We start from the raw sequence: 22,365 nt of genomic DNA, 5'->3' as shown, positions 1-22,365 counted from the left end.
TTTGTATTTATTTATTCATGTGTACATTTATTTCTGTATTTATTTATTTATGTGTACATTTATTTCTGTATTTCCTTGTCCTTAAGCTGTCAATCAATGTATGTCACGGTGTCACCTTAACCCCATTGGTTGATTGGTATCAGACCCCATTGGTTGATTGGTATCAGAGTGCGAAGATGGACTTTCCATGCCTGGGGTTGCTATGAATACCTTAGTAAACAAAAGACTGCACACACGCAACAGATAGCCAGAGATTTGAGAGTTTTGGCTAGCTAACCTTGCTAAAAAAGTGCTAGTCAAGATGTTTTACTTTTTTGCGTTGAGGCTCTGGATACCAATTTGTACCATTTAGCTGCATGCAGAGTCATAAAAAGAAAGAGTTGCATCAATTGATTGGCTTTACGTTCATGGTACTGCACTGTAGGATAGTTAGAACTAGAGCGAGCTAGCATCAGTTTCAAACACAGCAGCATCGTCGTTGTGGAACAGTTGTACTGCATTGTATGAAGGAGCTGTGCCAAGGTAAGAATGTGTAAGTTCTTGGCTCATTTTCTGGCATCTAGTACATTTAATATTTCAGTATCTTAAAGTGCCAAGATTTTTTGATGCTAGCTAGAAATGTAGAAGCCAGAACGTAGCAAAAACAATGTGCTACGAAGTGAGTCAGTGATGACCTGTTTATGTAATGTTAAGTGTAGCTTGCTAATTTAGTGCACTATTTATGTTTATTGAGAAACTAATGCCTACAAACAAGTTTGTGTGAGAGGAAAGCTGTATTTAATAATTAATTCATAAAGGTGGTCGCTTATTTGCACCAAAGTCTGGGAGTTAGTACTGTAAGAAATTGGATGATATTATACAGTATCAAGGAACCATCAAAGAACAGAGTACAACATGGTTAATCTATTCATAAAGTGAATGTTTACTAAGCAAACTATGAGTTAAGAGACCATTGTAACATTCAGTCCATCATGTGATTATCATTACAGCTTACTGTCTGTTTATGTGTGTGTGTTGTGGTTATGGCCCTTGCAGTCTGGCATTGCTCCTGAGGTTGATGTGAGCTGAAAAGGAGGCCCAGTGCCTTGGAGGTGGATGTCAGACCACTGGACGAACGAGCGCTGGATGGGAGACCACTAGTTGAAGCTGGATGGGAAAACACTGGATGAGAGAGAGCTGGAGAGGGACCACTGGATGAGGGAAAATGTGATGGAGTGGGCTGTCTTATATTTGAACCACAGTATTTTTGTCATTACTATGCTTTTAATTGTGGTCGTTATTGAGTTATATTGAGTTTGCTCCTGTTGACTTTAGCAAACCACCTCTTTCTCTCACTATCAGCTGGGAAGCTGTAGCCTACATCACGACTCCCTATTTGGAGCATGCAATACATCCAAGATGCTTGGTGCAAGACCAAGACAGCGCAGTGTCGACAAAAGTGTTACCTTTATTGTGACACTTTTCATAGCAGAGACTAAAATAACGTGTACATATTTGAATAGTCATGTTGACTATCATGTAGTTGTACTGTAGCCTTTCACAACCAAGTCCTTGAGGTTTAATCATTGTGCACTACACATGCTTAACATTTTATTAAACTGTTTCCTATTTCTATCATTACATGGTCATAATCACCTTGTGTGCTGTCAGTTATTGATGATTCAATAAAAAGGAATAAGTAGGGCAAGATTAAATAAAGATGCAGAACATACTACTTGTTTGTAAGTTACATTTAATGACAACACATGAAGGGTATGAAGAGATTCTTAAGTTGGAGTACAGCTCTGGTTGCATCTATGTGGCGGTTGATTTGCCTGATGGACTTGCTGTTGATAATGACAAAAATGCAGAACACGCCACTACAAATGCACTCCATAAACTATGACTAAATTGTGTCGGTCAAACTGCAGAGTATTACAGTATAACCATGCTAACCTGCTAGGGAAGTTTACCGGCTACTTGCCTAATGTTACAACATTGGATTAAAATGATTAGAGCTACGTTTTACTCATTTACACGAGTTCCTTAGTTTAACCCGTATGACAGATCGTTGCTAGCTAGAGCTAAATTCATCTGAATTTGGGGTTGCCGTGTACGCGATAAGTAGGCTACACTTCAAAATATCCACATATCATCTGACCAGATATCAATAGTTTGATCAGCTGCCTTTAGTAGCTCCATCCGTCTGGACATGTTTACTGTGACTTTACGTCTCTAATCTATCTGGTCTTGCTATGGCATGATGCTTGGCTGAACGTCCTGCCCTGATCCCGCCCCTATCCTGCCCCCTAAATAGCTTAAGGATGAAGAAATACAGAAATAAATGTACGCAGAAATAAAAAATACAGAAATAAATACAGACAAAAATAAATCTATCAATAAATATATTGCATACATACAAATAATTTTACAATAATTTTACTACAGTCTTTTGTTTTCTACATAATTTATTTCTGTCTGTATTTATTTCTGTATTTATTTATTTCTGTGTACATTTATTTCTGTATTTCTTCATCCTTAATAATTAGGGGGCGGGATAGGGGCGGGATCAGGGCGGGATCAGGGCAGGACGTTCAGCCAAGCATCATGCCATAGCAAGACACTGCGCTGTCTTGGTCTTGCACCAAGCATCTTGGATGTATTGCATGCTCCAAATAGGGAGTCGTGATGTAGGCTACAGCTTCCCAGCTGATAGTGAGAGAAAGAGGTGGTTTGCTAAAGTCAACAGGAGCAAACTCAAAATAACTCAATAACGACCACAATTAAAAGCATGGTAATGACAAAAATACTGTGGTTCAAATATAAGACAGCCCACTCCATCACATTTTCCCTCATCCAGTGGTCCCCCTTCCAGCTCACTCTCATCCAGTGTTTTCCCATCCAGCGCTCCTTCAACTAGTGGTCTCCCATCCAGCGCTCGTTCGTCCAGTGGTCTGACATCCACCTCCAAGGCACTGGGCCTCCTTTTCAGCTCACATCAACCTAAGGAGCAATGCCAGACTGCAAGGGCCAAAACCACAACACATACACACACATAAACAGACAGTAAGCTGTAATGATAATCACATGATGGACTGAATGTTACAATGGTCTCTAACTCATGATGAACTGAATGTTACAATGGTCTCTAACTCATAGTTTGCTTAGTAAACATTCACTTTATGAATAGATTAACCATGTTGTACTCTGTTCTTTGATGGTTCCTTGATACTGTATAATATCATCCAATTTCTTACAGTACTAACTCCCAGACTTTGGTGCAAATAAGCGACCACCTTTATGAATGAATTATTAAATACAGCTTTCCTCTCACACAAACTTGTTTGTAGGCATTAGTTTCTCAATAAACATAAATAGTGCACTAAATTAGCAAGCTACACTTAACATTACATAAACAGGTCATCACTGACTCACTTCGTAGCACATTGTTTTTGCTACGTTCTGGCTTCTACATTTCTAGCTAGCATCAAAAAATCTCGGCACTTTAAGATACTGAAATATTAAATGTACTAGATGCCAGAAAATGAGCCAAGAACTTACACATTCTTATCTTGGCACAGCTCCTTCATACAATGCAGTACAACTGTTCCACAACGACGATGCTGCTGTGTTTGAAACTGATGCTAGCTCGCTCTAGTTCTAACTATCCTACAGTGCAGTACCATGAACGTAAAGCCAATCAATTGATGCAACTCTTTCTTTGTATGACTCTGCATGCAGCTAAATATGGAGGATTATAGGGGCCAAAACTAAATAAATAAATACTTGGATAAATAAATAATTATATAACACAAAGCTTAAATAAATGACACAAAATATATAAATGTTACATGTATTTGTGTGTTTATATATATATGTTTACGTTTTCATGTGTTTACATTTATTCATTTATACTTACATTTATTCATTTATACTTACATTTATTTATTTGTACTTACATTTATTTATTTATACTTACATTTATGTATTCATACTTACATTTATCCACGGTGAAACTTCCTGCAGCAAAATAAATCTGTCGTCCCCCCTCACCAAGTCACGGGGCGGGTCAAAGCCTCTGATTGGTGAATGAACAGTATTACACACCAGGCAGGCTCAACCAGTCGATCAAGCTCTCTTCAAGCTAGAGGGATCCTCTATCGCCTCACTCTACGGCTGCTAGGGGTGTGCGACACTGCACGATGTGGTATAGATCCGATACCAAGGAGTAAATACAGGGCCAGTATTGCCAATACCGATACTTTGGGCTTAGAAAAGCAGTGTAGGGGCAAAGTGAGTTTGAGCGAAGTTAGACGGTGTTTGCACAACCACTATGATGTAAAGGGAGTTGTGTACTCAGTGTGGAATGAAACTTAAGTATCGATCTTATCACGATATCAATCAGGCTATTGATACCAAGGTTGGTATCGATAGTTGCCGGGTTTCCCAACCCGGCCACTGTCGGTCTTAAGATCGATATGCCCACCCCTATGCTGTATCATCTCGCTGAGGATCGTGAACACATTTTCATTGATGTCTGTGTCAGTTAGGGCCAATATCATTCCTATAATTTCAGCGAAGCTCTCAATATGATGTAAAAAAAAAGTATACTGGCAGGTGCCTCCATCTCTTCAGCTTCCGCCAACATTTCGACCACTGTAGCATTCAATATTTCATTCATTGAATCCGCACAAGGTGCTGCCACCTTGGAATAGTCAAAAGCAGTCGATTCAAGTTGAACCACCAATCAGAGGCTTTGACCCGCCCCCTGACTTGGTGACGGGGGGACGACAGATTTATTTTGCTGCAGGAAGTTTCACCGTGGATAAATGTAAGTATAAATACATAAATGTAAGTATAAATAAATAAATGTAAGTATAAATGAATAAATGTAAGTATGAATGAATAAATGTAAACACATGAAAACGTAAACATATATATATATACACACAAATACATGTAACATTTATATATTTTGTGTCATTTATTTAAGCTTTGTGTTATATAATTATTTATTTATCCAAGTATTTATTTATTTAGTTTTGGCCCCTATAATCCTCCATAGCTAAATGGTACAAATTGGTATCCAGAGCCTCATCGCAAAAAAGTAAAACATCTTGACTAGCACTTTTTTAGCAAGGTTAGCTAGCCAAAACTCTCAAATCTCTGGCTATCTGTTGCATGTGTGCAGTCTTTTGTTTACTAAGGTATTCATAGCAACCCCAGGCATGGAAAGTCCATCTTCGCACTCTGATACCAATCAACCAATGGGGTTAAGGTGACACCGTGACATACATTGATTGACAGCTTACCTCATTAGCTTAAGGACAAGGAAATACAGAAATAAATGTACACATAAATAAATAAATACAGAAATAAATGTACACAGAAATAAATAAATACAAAAATAAATACAGAAATAAATGGTCATGTAAATAAATAAATACGTAATTAATATTTGTTCATACATTTATTTTTATATATTTACATTTTTTTATGTATAAGTACATTTATTTATACATTTATTTATTTATTCATTTATTTTTATTTTTGGCAGGTTTGGTCCTCCATAATACACATGCAGTAGTTTGATATAATTATATTATGTCAATGTCAGCTTTACAGTAAAATAAGCACACAGTAAAAAGAATAAAAGCAGTAATAGTTTTTACTATTTACTATTAAAAATATTATCATTACAATAGAAAATTTGTTATGAGCCGCTGAAATAAACATTTCACAATACCTGACAAGAAATGTGCCGAACAAATACGGATGTTGTTCAGATTTTTCCCTCGTAGATCTTGGTTGAGTTTTGCCAACCACAAGCGCCTCCTTTACTCAGATAATCTCTGGCATTCCTCTCCCTGGTTTTTAATAACTTTTGGAAGTCGATAATATACCAAATGTTTTTCTCGATCTGTCCTATTGGTACAACCTGAAACATGGCAATAATTCACAATTTTCCGACGACGTTTGGGATATACTTAAGTGCCAGTGCTTTGTTGTGATGCGGAGTGCCTCCAAGATGGCGACTTCCGGTCCATTGACGCGTCATAAAAACCCTCTCAAAATGCCGATAAACATAAAGCTGACATAAAGCTGACTTGAATTAACCTAATAAGTCAGTCGGGGCTAAAGCGGTTCCATAAAGGGCAATTCTAGTTAACGCAATCCGACTAATTCAAGTCAGATTGAAGAAATCAAGATTATTGCGGGTGCACTCTATTTTTAAGCAGCCTGAGAGGTAGATCATGGATCCAAGCCCCCACCCCTCGCCCCTCGGCTTGAAGCAACGGCCCCGGTGGATGTAAGTGGTATTGCATTACGGTTAGGTTTCCGATTCTTCCGGTCGTTTTTTTATTCTGTTAACTCCAGTCAACATTTACAAAACTATCTCCCCCAAGAATATTTGTTGGATTCTCGAACCTGGCTCATACTACTAGCTTTTTCATAGAATAATTTTTCCCAATTTTTGCTAAGTTTGAGACCAATCCGAAATTGGTAAACTAGCACCCCATTTATTTGCTTACGTTAATAAAAGTTGCCTGCAAATGTGCTGGCGGATACTAACAGGGCACAAGCACAAAAGTTCACATTGGCCGATAGACGATTTACATTGAGCTGAATGAGCCATAGACTTATATTGAATGAGCACAGGGAGAAATGGCTTGAGTTGCCTGCCTTGTTGTAGCAAGTTTAGCAAATCGTTGTCACACATACATGAAATGTTGTTAATATAGTTCAGTGGTCACCAACCTTTTTAGGCCAAAGATCACCGACCTTTGCCTTGGTGACCCGAAGATCTACCTATTGAGGCGTTGAGAGACAGAACAGACTCCAGACTGAACTTACAACTTAACTTTATATTTGGCCTTATTGTAATTGAATGAAATCAAACACTTTGTGAACAATATGAACAAGAAAAAACACTTTTGCAATGAGCAGGCTGGATATGAACGGTTTTATTTATAAACTGAAGTTACAACACAACACTGACAAATTTCTCATGTCAGTCAGTGTGATGGCTGTGACTGAACACTGTCTGTGAGTGCCTTGTAGTTTGGCTCATAAGCAGAGACAGCCAGTCTGAGGCAGTCTGTGAGGTGTCTGTCAGTAAGCCGGCTCCTGTACTTGGATTTGGTGATTTTCATCTGTGAAAATGCCATTTCACAGAGGTAGGTCGATCCAAAGTAGGCACTCACTTTTAGTGCACATGCACTGAGGAGAGGAAACTTCTCTCAGCTGACAAGTCCCCAAAAGTCACTGTCCCTTGACCTGGCTTTCAGCTCAATGTCATTTTGCAAATCAAGCATCTCCATGTCCACTCCACTTGGCAAAGCAAATGCTTTCTCGAATTGGTCTGCAACCTCCTCTGTATTAATAGGCAGGAATGGGTTTGAAAGAAATGCAGCAATATCCTTCATGATTTCTAACTCACCAAAACGTCGACTGAACTCCGCTGCCAGTTTGTCCAGGTGCACACAGTACTGCTCAGGGTGAAAGTCAGAAGAGTCTTTGATGGACTGTGACATTTTTTCCAGGTTTGTAAAGTGTGTCAGCGTCCCTTTCCTCAGATTCGTGGTCCAGACACAGAGCTTGGCCTTGAACGCATTCACTGCGCTGATCATGTGGAGGAGGTGCCGGTCTTTTCCCTGGAGTTCGTGGTTGAGCGAGTTCAGTTTTCCGGTTAGGTCCGTCAGAAACCCCAGGTCCAGTAGCCACGCATCCGTTGAAAGTTCCTCGTGCTCCTCGTTCCTTTTCGACAGAAACGTCTTAATCTCAGGCAGCAAAGTCAACAAATCGCTGCAGCACTTTTCCGCGACTCAACCACCTGACATCAGCATGCAGAAGCAGGTCTCCATACGCCGAATCGAGCTCATCCAATAACGCCTTGAATAAGCGATGCTGAAGCGCTTTTGCTCGAATCGAGTTTACCACTTTGACCACCAGTGACATGACATGAGAAAAGTCCACAACTTTCCCAGCCAAGGCTTGCTGATGAATCACACAGTGATACTTCATGAAGTCGGGGAAATCCGGATCATTACGGCACAGTGCTATAAAACCAGCGTGCACACCGCACATTGCCGGTGCCCCATCGGTAGTGATTGCCACCAGTTTCTGAATGGGGATGTTCTTTTCACGGACATAGCTTTTAAAAACGTTGTAAATATCCTCACCTCTCGTTCTCTCTTTTAATTGGAGAAGAGTGAGGAAGTCCTCCTTTGTTGTAAAGTCCTGGAAAGCCATTCTGACAAATACAACAAGCTGAGCCGTGTCCATTACATCCAGCGATTCATCAAACTGCAGTGAAAAATATTCACAGAGTGACAAGTCCTCCAACACCTGTTGACCAACGTTATCCGACAGTAACTCGATCCTTCGTGTCACTGTTGTAGGACCAAGAGGCACAGCACGGAATGCAGCTTTTATGTCCTCTTTGTTTTTGAAGGTGCTGCAAACAGTCTCTGCGGTGACGGTCAATAGTTCCTTAAACAAATCCCCATCTGTAAAAGGTCTCTTGTGTTTAGCCAAAATGTGGCTAATACGAAATGACGCCTCAGTTGCAGCCTTACTTTGAGACGTAGGTTGTGAGAAAAGCGACTGTTGAGCCTTCAACTCCACTTTCAGCTCCTGAACTTTTTTGGCGCGGATTGCGCTCTTTGGTGGATAGCAGTCTTTGAATTTCGGATGGTTAGTGTTGTGGTGCCGCTCCAAATTCCCTCGCTTAGACAGTGCCTGTGGCTGGTGGCACAACATACACACACTCTTGTCTTTTACCAAGGTAAAGATGAATTCCTCCTCCCATTCATGATGGAAACTGTAGTTTTTCGCCCTCTTTCGTGGTGCCTCTGCCATGCTTGCTAACACTATGTGGACAACACGGCCGGGTAAATAAACAAACCAACGGCAACCACGCCCACAGGTATCCTGGGATAGCAGGTCTCTCAAATGTCGTCTTCGGGAAAAAACGCTCATTTATTCTGTCGGTGAATTGCTTTGCAACACGCACAGGCCAATATGCAAATCCAGGTACAAGAGAACGCGCGTTCAGTTTAAGAATCCTCCGCGTTCATGAATTAGTCGGAGATCAGTATTTCTGAAATTATTTTGGAGATCGACAGGGAAAGTCTCCGAGATCGACACGTCGATCGCGATCGACAGGTTGGCGACCTCTGATATAGTTTATTCCCGTTATTTTTAAACGGATTTGATTTTTCGTAAAAACGTTCATGACATGATGGCAAATATATTATGTTAAGCGCGATCATAGATTGTTGACATGTCTATTTGGAGCAAAGACGAAGATTAATACTTTAACTGTTAACCACAATAGGAAAGGATATATATTTAAATAATGTTAGTCTTGCCTTCAGAAGCTTTTGTTAAACACACCCATTATTCTTTTTTCTATCGTGCCAGACTGCTTTTGTGGGACAATGAAGGTCCTCAGTGACTAAACCGCCACTTACATCTGATGGTAATGTCTTGTAGCCTATATGGTTCTATGAATATGCCCCTTTCAAAGGCAAATGTTAAAACAAGTATATTTTAGACACACTTCTCGAGCTTTTATTTATTACATTATTAACACGTCTTGTTAGATCACGTCATATCCATTAATAGACGTTTGGTTTTCTAAGTTTAACATATAAAACACAGGTCGCATTTCGCCACTTATGTGAAATTGAAGGCAGTGTGAATTTCGTGGCATTTCGTTTGAGTATAAAGTTGACAGTAAGCTATGGTAAGTCTGCATTATGGAAGATTTCGGTTACCAAAATAACTAAGCTTTAATTGCCTGGCCAGAACAACGACGGAGCTGTTCATGTTAACAGTTTATTTCATCCGATACAATGCGTTGGAAATCATACTCATATCACGAAGAAAAAAAGCAACATATGTGATGAGTTCCATCTAGAATAGCCCTATATTTAGCCCTATAGACTATTTCTAAAAAACAAGTAGAAGGAATACTATACAGTGACAGAATACATTTCAATTAAGTTTCCATCACGTCTCTGATTCTTATCGGACTTTCTGCCCATAGATTCTGCCTTAGCTCACACGCTCATAACCATATAAATCTATGCTCGCGACTGGTTGTCGCAAAGTATGACGTGTACAGCTAGTTGCAAGCGTGCACGAGGTCTCGGAGCTAGGGAAAAAAAGAGCCACTGTTTAAAGCTAGACCAGAAGACACGGAAGTGGAAATATGGCCGCGTCCAGTCTCGCGCTCTCGCTTGCCTCACTGCGCCACTGAGCACTTTTCATAGAAATGAATGGGGACGCCATCTTGGAAGACAATAGTAGCTTACTCTCGTTATATTAACTCTATGGGACAACTACAGAAAACCAGAATTGGGACGGACCAATGAAATTGCCAGGGCGGCTTTATACGATGATGGACAGATGATCAACAGTAACGTAATCAACAACGTCACGATAGAGCGCTTGGGTTGAATTCGTTTTCAACAAACAACATATCACGTTGCTCTGGTTGTAGGTCTATCCAATTGAGCGAAGAGGCATTTGTTTTACGAGTTTGGTTGAAACACGCCCCGTAGTCACAGCCCAACGGAGAGTTTTCAAACTCATATTCTGACTAGAATTATGAGTATGACAACATCAGGCTAACTTGTAACAGCAACAACAGGCAATAGGGGTTATGCGCAACATTCTTCCGGGTTCTACATAACAGATGTAACTACTTCCGGCCGGCCGCTTTTGAGGTAAACACAGCGTAGTAAAGGCCACCTACTATAGCCGGTGTTTAAAGGAGCTACCCTTAATTATAATTTCCCATGTACACAGGATTGCCAAACGGACTTCCAGAGCCCCGAGTACCCTGGGGAGTACCTTTTTTTTTTGCTCGCAGACGATTAAAAAAGTCAAACGAAGACTGTACCTGTAGAAGTCCAAGTGGACTCAAAGAATGCAGTGTTTGGCAATCAACTGCAACAACTACCAGTGTGACAGCATTTATTTACAATTTTGTCGATAGCGTAATCTTATACACCTGCTAACTTTAACGTTTTTTTTGGCCTCGTAGTAGGCTAGTAAACGTAATTCCTTCTAGGAACGATAGGTCCTAGCTATAGAAACCAGAATAATGATTTGGACATGACACTAAATTAAAATGAGCTTCTTAAATTAATTTGCTGAATTCATATATTTCATTGATAACTTAGCACTAGTTGCGTAGCTATGTAGCCTACTGTAACGTTGTAGTTAATGTGTAGAGCTAGTGTTAGTGCTACCTCCTGGGAAACGGTCTAACGTTAAGCTATTATAACGTTATATGAACTCATCACTTTATTCCTGTCACACTTAGCCTAATGTAGAGAGTAATAAAACTTATAAAATCCTTGAACTTCCCTGTCAATATGAGTTATTTGGATCACCTAGTGTTGCAGATGTGTACAGAAGTGAGAAGCGGAAGTGATTACATCTGTTTTCCGGTTCGAACGCTGAGCGCTCCGCATAACCCCTTTTCAAGAAACGTGCAGGGCTGAGCATACTTCAAGATTTTTCATAATTATACTTTCACACTAGTATGACACCGTCTAGCCTACCTTAAATGTTGAATACCCCATCATGTTATTTTGGTTGACTGCAGCATAGCCCTATGCCTTTATGATAAAATATTTAATTTTATTCTGTGCTATTCTGTGATGTTTCCTGTGTCGTGTAGGCCTACTCTGGGCTAGGGCCGGGCGATATATATATGAAAAATATCTTGATATTGTAAAAAAAAAAAAAAAAAAAAATCTCGATATGTTTGCATTTGCATTAAATAAAAACATGATTTTCTTTTGCCTCCATTAGAAAACAACAAAAATAATTTAGATAAAACAGCTATTGTTACAAAGTACAAAATGTGTAGTGCTAATTTAAGCAGTTGCCATAACATGGTACTTGCAACTTGACAAAATGGACCTCGCATGGAACAATTCATGCAGAGGTCCTTTTGTGACAGGACAAAAAGAGAGCAAAAGCAAGTACCTGTGCAATTTTCAGATTGTGCACATGCTTTTTGTGTGTGTGTGTGTGTGTGTACAGAGGATCCAGATGATGATCTTAAAACACAAGGACCAAAACCAAAAAATTACATTCGATATATTCACGATTCACAGACTGGGCAAGCAACAGTACAACAGAACTTACTAGATCCAAACTAGCTATGTTATCTAGTTGAGCTTGCTAGTGAGTGGACCTGAAATTCCTGACGAGTGTTGAGAGCTAGCTGGACGATAGGGGACCCCCTATTCTGCAATTCATTGTTGCTAGCTCTACCCTTAAGCTCTACCCTTATACCTAAGTATAATAAAATGGATAGTATACTTTTAGTTCACTTTTAATATACTTTTCAGAAGTATACTTAGAAAATGCATTTGAAGGTTATACTGTCAAACTGACTGAAGAACAAAATAACGTGAAAAAGTTAAGATAGCGTGGCTCATTGGCTGGTCAATTCCCATGATGCAAGTTGGTAAATAGTGTTAAAATTTGCTGATAAGTTTGCCGTTTGTTCGAAATACAAATGTAACTTAATGAATTACATTTTTGTGTGTTTGCTTAGAATGTAGTGTTTTGTTGCGTGGTAATTGTCATTGTTGTGCTGGTTAACCATTGCAACCATGAGTTAAATGACTGTTACATTTGATAAGAAGAGCTGGATTTTTGCATAGGCTACGCAATAATTTAGCTTTTTTCAACTAATAACCTACAGTGTCACTTGGTGAGGGCCCCCGTTCTCCCCGTTCTGATGTAACATGCTGTGTATGTACTATACACACTAGTTATGGCTCTTTTTTGCCGTTTTGATCAGAGTTAAAGATGAAATGTTACAATACCTGATTGGACGTGAACGCCATTAATAGTTTGCAACAGTCTCACAATATCGATGAAACAACTTTTACACACATGATGCAAGAAATTCAATACGCTAGTTATATGTAGCATTATATATTTTTTGTATTTTATTCAGGGTAAAAGATTAAATGTTACAGTGTACCACCAGGCACTCAGGGTAACCAGTCGTGTACTGTACCGCCAACGGGGTTAGCAACCTAGCACAGTTACGTTTTGTTACGAGACAGAATATAAAAGTACATAAACCCCACCAGGAGCACGAACAACATCGCCATGCCTAATTTTTTTTGTTAACATATCTGAACGAATATAGCCTGACGTTGTCATACTCATAATTCTAGTCAGAATATGAGCCTGATAACTCTTTGTTGGGCTGTGAGTATGGGGCGTGTTTCAACAGAACTCGTAAAACAAATGCCTCTTCGCTCAATTGGATAGACCTATAATTCTAATCAGAATATGAGCCTGATAACTCTCCGTTGGGCTGTGAGTATGGGGTGTGTTTCAACAGAACTCGTAAAACAAATGCCTCTTCGCTCAATTGGATAGACCTAAAACAACAGAGCAACGTAATATGTTGTTTGTTGAAAACAAATTCAACCCAAGCGCTCTTTGGTGACATGGTTGATTACGTCACTGTTGATCATCTGTCCATCATCGTATAAAGCCCGCCCTGACAATTTCATTGGTCCGAACAGTTCCTGTTCAGACATAGTTTTTCCCCAACCGAGCTTCCCCAGACCCAACTTCCCAACTATTTAAGCTCAACATAGATGTAAATTAAGTTCTGTGTACTTATGTTATGTTATGCCAGGTGCTTGCATTGTATTAAGAATTTCAGTGCCCAGTCTGACCTTGTGTTGTTCTGTGTACCTGACAAATAAAAGACTTGAACTTGAACTTACCGACCAAATTGTTTTATGGGCGTGGCTAAACTGGGCTGGCAGCCAGGATAGTACGAATACAGAGACGTATCAAACAGGGCTGGGTATACAGCCACACAGACGATCAGTTTGTCTGATTGGCCATCGCTCGCGAAAGTCGCTCCTCATTTACATAAAGTTGAGAATATCTCAACTCGAATCGCTTCGATCGCGTCGCGTCACTACCCACAATGCACCACACAAGCGATTTGCCTTGCTCCATTGAAAATGAATGGAAAGCATCACGTCGCTCGCATCGCTGTAGTAGACATGCATCGTTATGCTGCGAAACTAACCTGGTCCGAGGCAGGCTAACTGAAGGCTTACTCTGCGTGTCCACTACAGCGACACGAATCGCTTGCCATCGCTTGCTTTCCCACACTGCACCACGCTCAGGGGCGTGTCAGACAGATTAATGCAGAGTTGTAGTTCTCTAAAGTCACTGTTGTGGTTTGTATAAAATCATGGTGTGCAGACTTGGGTTTATGTAGCCTACTTTCAATATTGATCAAAATACATCTTTTACACACATCAAGCAAAAATCCGATACACTGGCTGGATGTAGCATGATGTTATCTACTATACGCACTAGTTTTGCCTTTTTTTTGCTGTATTTTATTTAGAGTGAAATATTAAATCTTACAGTACGCGATTGGACGAGAATATTGATGGAACAACTTTTACACACATGATGCAAGAAATCCAATACGCTAGTGATATGCAGAGTTTATGTATACATGAGGCTTGTGTCTTCCTGAGGTCAAGAGGTCATACAGTGAGGCCCCTTACAAAACAAATATAGACATGGAATGAACATATGTACAGACTCTTAGGAGACACTAAGGAGGAAAACTGTATAAACAGGACTTACATGAGTTCACCTGCTTGCCTGTTCTACTGTATCAATGTACTGATCATGCTAAACCATATAAGGAAACAATTATGTACATTCTATGTTTGAACATGTCCAGCTAATGGATATAATAAGAATGTCTGGGAGACAATTGCCCCACTCATGCTGACTACTCTGCCATGGTCACATGATCCAAGCTTGCTTAATAAACAAAGTGAACCCTTTTCAGTGTTGTGCATCCTTCTGGCCTGCCTTCTGACAGAAAGATTTGTTCTATCAGCTAGCTAGATGCGGCATGATCTTATACACTAACCTTTTTGTATCTTTTTTATTCAGGGTGAAAGATAAATAGTTACAGTATGCCACTGTATGGGCACTCAGGGCACTACGCCATGCCTCATTTTTTGTTAACATCTCTGTACGAATACAGAAACTTATTGAACAGGACTGGGTATGCAGCCACACAGACGATTAGTTTCTCCTCCATCTTGAAACTGAAAGCTAGAAATGTTTACCATGGTTGCTACGTTGAAAAATCTAGAATCGCTTTCGAGATTTGTCTGGCTCCATTTAAAATGAATGGAAAGCATTGCGTCGCTTGCATCGCGTCACTGTAGTGGTATGGAACGCCGAGTTAGTCAAAATGTAATTAATAAATAATAAATAGGTAAATAAATAAATATGGCTATGAAATAAATTTAGCATTATATAATTACATAGCTGAATCCATTTACCGACATCAATAAATAAATATATATATATATATATTTCAAAATAACTTTTTTGTAAAGACAACATTTATTTATTTTATGGGACTTTTATTTCCTACTGCCACATTTATTTATTTTTTGAGACTTTTACACACCACATTTATTTCCACATATTTTTCCACGCCACATTTATTTCCACACCACATTTATTTCTGTGCTGTATTTATTTCCGATCTCACATGCAAACGAGAGGGGCGTGGTTATCTTCAGACCAACGCAGTTGCTCAAAGCACGAATGCAGATAGGAACACCTAGATTCGGTAGATGATGGAAGACATTAGTTGTGTCAGAGATCGCATGCTGGCCTTATAGATCAAATTGATCAGCATGGCTTGTCAGGATATTGGGCAGATAAGTGCTCTACAGAACATTGGAGTCTTAAATAGTTTAAGACTTATCGAGCACTGTTGTACAGGTAGTGGGGGCTGATTAGTCCCAGGTAATGTTAGCTAGCTAACACAACTAGCAACCGTCACTACGCCTAACAAAGAAGACAATCACTGCCACCGCTACCTCGCTCTGCTAATATGTGGATAGAGCTAGCTAAGTCGATAAGGCACCTAGCTATAACTTCATGCTACGTCGCAGCTATCAAAGACCAAGTCCCCACACGTAGGCTACTAGGTCATCGCCATCACTCCCATTGGGAACCAATGATAAAAAGAGAGAAGACACAGACATTGTGGGCAAAGCTTGACTACATTGTATGCTTTTCCGCAGTGCGATGCCACTGTCAACCCCCATACAGGTAGCTTTACAGCTATCCCCTAAGGACAGGTGCTGGACACCCGCGGTGTTATCGCCCTGGTTTCCAGACTACCTGGTTTCCGTAAGCATGCAAGCTGTGCGTTCACCTAACAGCAGCAGCTGTCTTTGGCCTGTAATACCAGATTTGTCACAAATTCACTCAACATTCAATGTTATTGGCAAATTTCAAGTTGCATCTCATATTTGCTCTTGTAGGCTAAGAAAATATAACAGTTGCAAGCTGGCATGAAGTGGGATTCGATCGACTAGAGAAAAACACATGATTGTTGGTCCGTTGAAGCTATTCAGGCTCATGGATGAAAGGAGCTTGTAGTCACACATTTATTGGCATTTAAGCAACATTTTGTATGGCCTGGGTTCATCGAAATAAGCTGGTTATCGTGGGCCTATTTGGGGTTGTTTTGAGGCAATAGCCAAATGTCCCACAATACCCCAGCCCCTTATGAAACTACATCTTACAAATTAGTCTACTTAAATCGTCACTGTGAACCCAGACAATAGGTAACGATCAAAATACGCTAAACCCTAAAGGAAGATTCTTGTTGTGGCTGTCTACACTTGCCGTCTTGCACGCAAACACGGTGCTCAATAAGTCTCAAACCATTTAAGACTTAGCACTTATCCGCCCAAGCAAGGCCATAATCATAATACATATCGGGGGGACACATCCCCCCCAATATTAAAATCCGGTCAAAATGTCCCCGCCAATAAATTGATATAAAAATATAAATGCGCTACGCTACGACAGGCAACCACGCACGCTGTCCGAAATAATCATTAAAATTTTTTTTAGTCCCCCCCAATGTTGACTCCATGGCTACGGCCTTGCGCCCAAGTACCTCTACAAAATCGACAATGTGAGCCAAAATAATATATCCTGACATGCCATGCTGATCAATTTGATCTATAAGGCCAGCATGCGATCTCTGATACGACTAATGTCTTCCATCATCTACCGAATCTAGGTGTCCCTATATCTATCTTTGATCTTGTGTGCAGCTGCGTTGGTCTGAAGATAACCACGCCCCTCTCGTTTGCATGTGAGATCGGAAATAAATACAGCACAGAAATAAACGTGGTGTGGAAATAAATGTGGTGTGGAAATATATGTGGAAATAAATGTGGTCTTACAAAAATGTCATTTTGAAATAAATAAATGTATTTATTTATTGATGTTGGTAAATGGATTCAGCTATGTAAGCTATGTAATTATATAATGCTATATTTATTGCCATCATTTTTTTATTTCAGAATTTATTTCATGGCCATATTTATTTATGTATGTATTTATCTATTTACATTTACATTTAGTCATTTAGCAGACGCTCTTTTCCAGAGCGACTTACAGTAAGTACAGGGACATTCCCCCCGAGGCAAGTAGGGTGAAGTGCCTTGCCCAAGGACACAAAGTCATTTGGTGTGGCCGGGAATCGAACTGGCGACTTTTAGATTACTAGCCCGACTCCCTCACCGCTCAGCCACCTGACTCCACCTGACTACTATTTATTTACCTATTTATTTATTTAATTTTGACTAACTCTGCGTTCCATATAGTGGACACGCAGGGTTAGCGCGTGTTGTTGCTTAACCAGACGTTCCTGTAACACTGACCCAACGGGAAAACGATGATTCACCACAGACTTTCCGGCTTGATGCCTTTTTTTTACCACTATCTGTTCAATATGTACATTTATAGAAAATCAACTATCAAACTATCAAGAAATAGCCTAGGCTACTTTTAACTTATGGCTGTATGGTAGTTTGTGATTTCAAATGTTTAGGCTGAAGCTACATATATCTAAATCTAAATTATCCCAGTATAATTAGCTACATAATAGTTAACAGTAGCCTACAATTGCAAAATGAACCTAATTCCATACATCTATCCTCCATTTTTCCAAACAAAAACCATGTTAAAAAATGTGGCTACTGGATAATGTATTGCTTAATAGTATTTATTTAAAACAATGTCAAAAAGCCAATTTAGATGTGTTTAGTAGGTGTATGTATTTTTTTTATCAATCAAGGAAAGGACTATAAAAAGTGGTGGATGAGCCTTCATAGTACACGGCTTAAAGAGAACGTTCTTTGTGGAGAAGTCACGTGGTCGTGAACATTGCGTTTTGCCGTGGTGGATCGATGTGATCATGCATAGAGTTAATATAACTAGAGAATATTAGTGTAAACTAAGCCCTTCGTATTCTCTGCTTTAGAGAAAATGCTCGGTTTTGAAAATCCTGTCTTTATGTCGTCATAAGGAGGAAGGTTACCTCCCCTTTCTCTGCTTTGCCCGCCCAGAGAATCTGTCCTGCCCATGAGAAACTGAGATACGACCGTGCAAGTGCAATATCGTTTTTTCCTCGAGAGACATCATGGCTTGAAAACGAACGAAGCATAACATTTGCTCAGTGTTTGGGTGTACAAATGAAAACAAAAGTATTGCTTTTGTTCCTTCATCCAAGCCTCTGAAGAACCAGTGTCTAATGAGATTTTCTCTGGAAATGCGCCGACACAACTTCCCAAAGTTTTGTTTGCGCCAAACATTTCAGCCATTTCCTCAACTTGGGCCAATACAAAGCTGGCCTTGCTGACCGTCCATAGAGTTAATATAACTAGAGCAAGCCACTTTTGTCTTCCAAGATGGCGTCCCCATTCATTTCTATGAAAAGTGTTCAGTGGCGTAGTGAGGCAAGCGAGAGTGCGAGACTGGACGCGGCCATATTTCCACTTCCGTGTCTTCCGGTCTAGCTTTAAACCGTGGCTCTTTTTTTCCCTAGCTCCGAGACCTCGTGCACGCTTGCATCTAGCTGTACACGTCATACTTTGCGACAACCAGTCGCGAGCATAGATTTATATGGTTATGAGCGTGTGAGCTAAGGCAGAATCTATGGGCAGAAAGTCCGATAAGAATCAGAGACGTGATGGAAACTTAACGGAAATGTATTCTGTCACTGTATAGTATTCCTTCTACTTGTTTTTTTTTAAATAGTCTATAGGGCTAAATATAGGGCTATTCTAGATGGAACTCATCACATATGTTGCTTTTTTTCTTCGTGATATGAGTATGATTTCCAACGCATTGTATCGAATGAAATAAACTGTTAACATGAACAGCTCCGTCGTTGTTCTCGCCAGGCAAAGAAAGCTTAGTTATTTTGGTAACCGAAATCTTCCATAATGCAGACTTACCATAGCTTACTGTCAACTTTATACTCAAACGAAATGCCACGAAATTCACACTGCCTTCAATTTCACATCAGTGGCGAAATGCGACCTGTGTTTTATATGTTCAACCTAGAAAACCAAACGTCTATTAATGGATATGACGTGATCTAACAAGACGTGTTAATAATGTAATAAATAAAAGCTCGAGAAGTGTGTCTAAAATATACTTGTTTTAACATTTGCCTTTGAAAGGGGCATATTCATAGAACCATATAGGCTACAAGACATTACCATCAGATGTAAGTGGGGGTATAGTCACTGAGGACCTTCATTGTGCCACAAAAGCAGTCTGGCACGATCGAAAAAAGAATAATGGGTGTGTTTAACAAAAGCTTCTGAATGCAAGACTAACATTATTTAAATATATATCCTTTCCTATTGTGGTTAACAGTTAAAGTATTAATCTTCGTCTTTGCTCCAAATAGACATGTCAACAATCTATGTTCGCGCTTAACATAATATATTTGCCATCATGTCGTGAACGTTTTTACGAAAAATCAAATCAGTTTAAAAATATCGGGAATAAACTATATTAACAACATTTCATGTATGTGTGACAACGATTTGCTAAACTTGCTACAACAAGGCAGGCAACTCAAGCCATTTCTCCCTGTGCTCATTCAATATAAGTCTATGGTTCATTCAGCTCAATGTAAATCGTCTATCGGCCAATGTGAACTTTTGTGCTTGTGCCCTGTTAGTATCCGCCAGCACACTTGCAGGCAACTTTTATTAACGTAAGCAAATAAATGGGGTGCTAGTTTACCCATTTCGGATTGGTTTCAATCTTAGCAAAAAATTATTATTATTAAATTATTATTATTAAAGAAAAATTATTCTATGAAAAAGCTAGTAGTATGAGCCAGGTTCGAGAATCGTACAAAAATTATTGGGGGAGATAGTTTTAGATATGTTGACTGGAGTTAATAGAATAAAAACGACCGGACGAGTCGGGTAGAAAATCGGAAATGCAATACCACCTACATCCACCGGGGCTGTTGCCTCAAGCCCAGAGTCGAGGGGTGGGGGCTTGGGTGGGGGCTTGAGTTATCCCCAGACCCAACTTCCAAGCCCCCACCTCTCGCCCCTCGGCTTGAAACAACGGTTAGGCTTCCGACTTTCCCGGTCGTTTTTATTCTATTAACTCCATTCAACATTTACAAAACTATCTCCCCCAATAATTTTTGTTTGATTCTCGAACCTGGCTCATACTACTAGCTTTTTCATAGAATAATTTTTCCCGATTTTTGCTAAGTTTGAAACCAATCCGAAATGGGTAAACTAGCAACCCATTTATTTGCTTAGTCAATAAAAGTTGCCTGCAAATGTGCTGGCGGATACTAACAGGGCACGAGCACAAAAGTTCACATTGGCCGATAGCCGATTTACATGAGCTCTCGGAGCTAGGGAAAAAAAGAGCCACTGTTTAAAGTTAGACAGGAAGACACGGAAGTGGAAATATGGCCGCGTCCAGTCTCGCGCTCTCGCTTGCCTCACTGCGCCACTGAGCACTTTTCATAGAAATGAATGGGGACGCCATCTTGGAAGACAAGAGTAGCTTACTCTAGTTATATTAACTCTATGCCAACTTCCCGACCAAATTTTTTTGTGGGCGGGGAGAAGTTGGGCTGGCAGCCAGGCTAGTTACAAGTAGGCTTGGCTAGTATTTGAATGCAGCTCCAATCAGCGTCACATACGGGACTGGTGTTGTGTGCGTGTTCAGTGTCTTTTATTATTAGGCTACCCGTGTTGTACCTTGCGTGTAGAAACCTCTACACGTTTTCACAATTATTTATATCTGTGTCTGTTTTACGTTATTCAAATATTAATTTTAATATAGATCGATCGTAGAGGAAATAGACATGCAATTTGCCCTCCGAAACGGTTGCGGCAGTATTTGTCCACACAGAAAAACACCACCAAAGAAAAATACAGCGGGAATTGTGGACAGACGTACTGTAGCCTAGATCTAATCTTTCTGCAAGTTAATTTCTTAACTGCTGTCTTATCATTATGTCAGTTTGAAACTCGACGTCTGCCAAGCCACATGGCATGACAACTGTGAAAGCAATTCTGGCCAGATGCGTAGCCAGCTACAGAATCTAACAACCATTCTAGTCGGACTTAATGATCTCAAGAAGCCTGCAAACTATCTACCACACCAGCTGTTTGGAATACTTAACCATGAAAGCGTAGCGACGATCGAGGATAACCAAACAATATATTCAATTTTCTTTACTATTTCCTGGCATTGCTGGGTATTGCAAACGAACAGTACGACTGATGTTTAATGTGTCCTCAGATTGAGTTTCATTAGACTACTTATCTTGCAATGACTGAACGAGCAAGTAAAAAGCGTCACGTGACTCGTCTTCGTGTCTTTGAAAATTGACAGAGCAAAAAAGATTTTTGCTAATGTAGATGAACAAATAAAATCTCTCGTTATTACAGAGGAATTTGTAGATTATAGAAGATTATAGAAACCAAGTCATGACAGACCGGAATTTACCGGAGTGGATGTCAAATAATGAAAGTACTGCTCTCAAACAGGTAAAAAGATGTACTTACTTGTTTCCTCCATCCGACGTGTTTTGGTGTAGTGTGATATATAACAATTGCAAATATTACAGTATGAACTTTAGTATCTATTATTCCCTGCATCCTAGCCAATAGCAGTTTGAGGCGGGTCTATCAAGGTGTGGTAATCTTCCAATTCCCGGTGGCTCACTCATTTGCCTAAGTTTACCCAAGCACCTGAGCAGAGAAGGGTCATATTCAAATACATACCATTACCAACGCACTGTTTTCCACAACCTATTTTAGTGCAGCTTGTTTTGTGTGCATATAGCACCTTCTGTTAGCTACTCTTTGCTGAATAATAATTGGTTGCTTTGGGTAATTTTAGCCTTCAAAAATTTTGGGAAAGTTGAGCTGTTACACCATATGCTTTTTAAGAAGTCAAATGCAA

At 39.8% G+C, this 22,365-nt stretch overlaps 2 protein-coding genes across 3 annotated transcripts in view; one reads left to right on the top strand and one right to left on the bottom strand.

Annotated features, from left to right (window-relative positions):
- Positions 1-22,069, bottom strand: part of purg (purine-rich element binding protein G) — a 39,845-nt gene extending 17,776 nt beyond the window's left edge. The window contains exon 1 of the mRNA XM_047051206.1: positions 21,966-22,069. The gene's annotated coding sequence lies outside the window, so the exon portion shown is untranslated. The remainder of the gene's footprint in view (positions 1-21,965) is intronic.
- Positions 21,075-22,365, top strand: part of wrn (WRN RecQ like helicase) — a 77,252-nt gene continuing 75,961 nt past the window's right edge. The window contains exon 1 of one of the 2 annotated variants that reach the window (XM_047051211.1): positions 21,075-21,947. In XM_047051211.1, coding sequence (XP_046907167.1) covers positions 21,888-21,947 — 60 coding nt within the window. In that variant the 5' untranslated portion in view covers positions 21,075-21,887. The remainder of the gene's footprint in view (positions 21,948-22,365) is intronic. The other variant, XM_047051212.1, reaches the window with a different exon arrangement.

The sequence above is a fragment of the Hypomesus transpacificus genome, unplaced genomic scaffold (genome assembly GCF_021917145.1).
Source record: "Hypomesus transpacificus isolate Combined female unplaced genomic scaffold, fHypTra1 scaffold_142, whole genome shotgun sequence".
NCBI lineage: Eukaryota > Metazoa > Chordata > Actinopteri > Osmeriformes > Osmeridae > Hypomesus > Hypomesus transpacificus.
The sequence above is the reverse complement of the archived record's forward strand: the minus strand, read 5'-3'. Positions and strand labels throughout refer to the sequence as shown.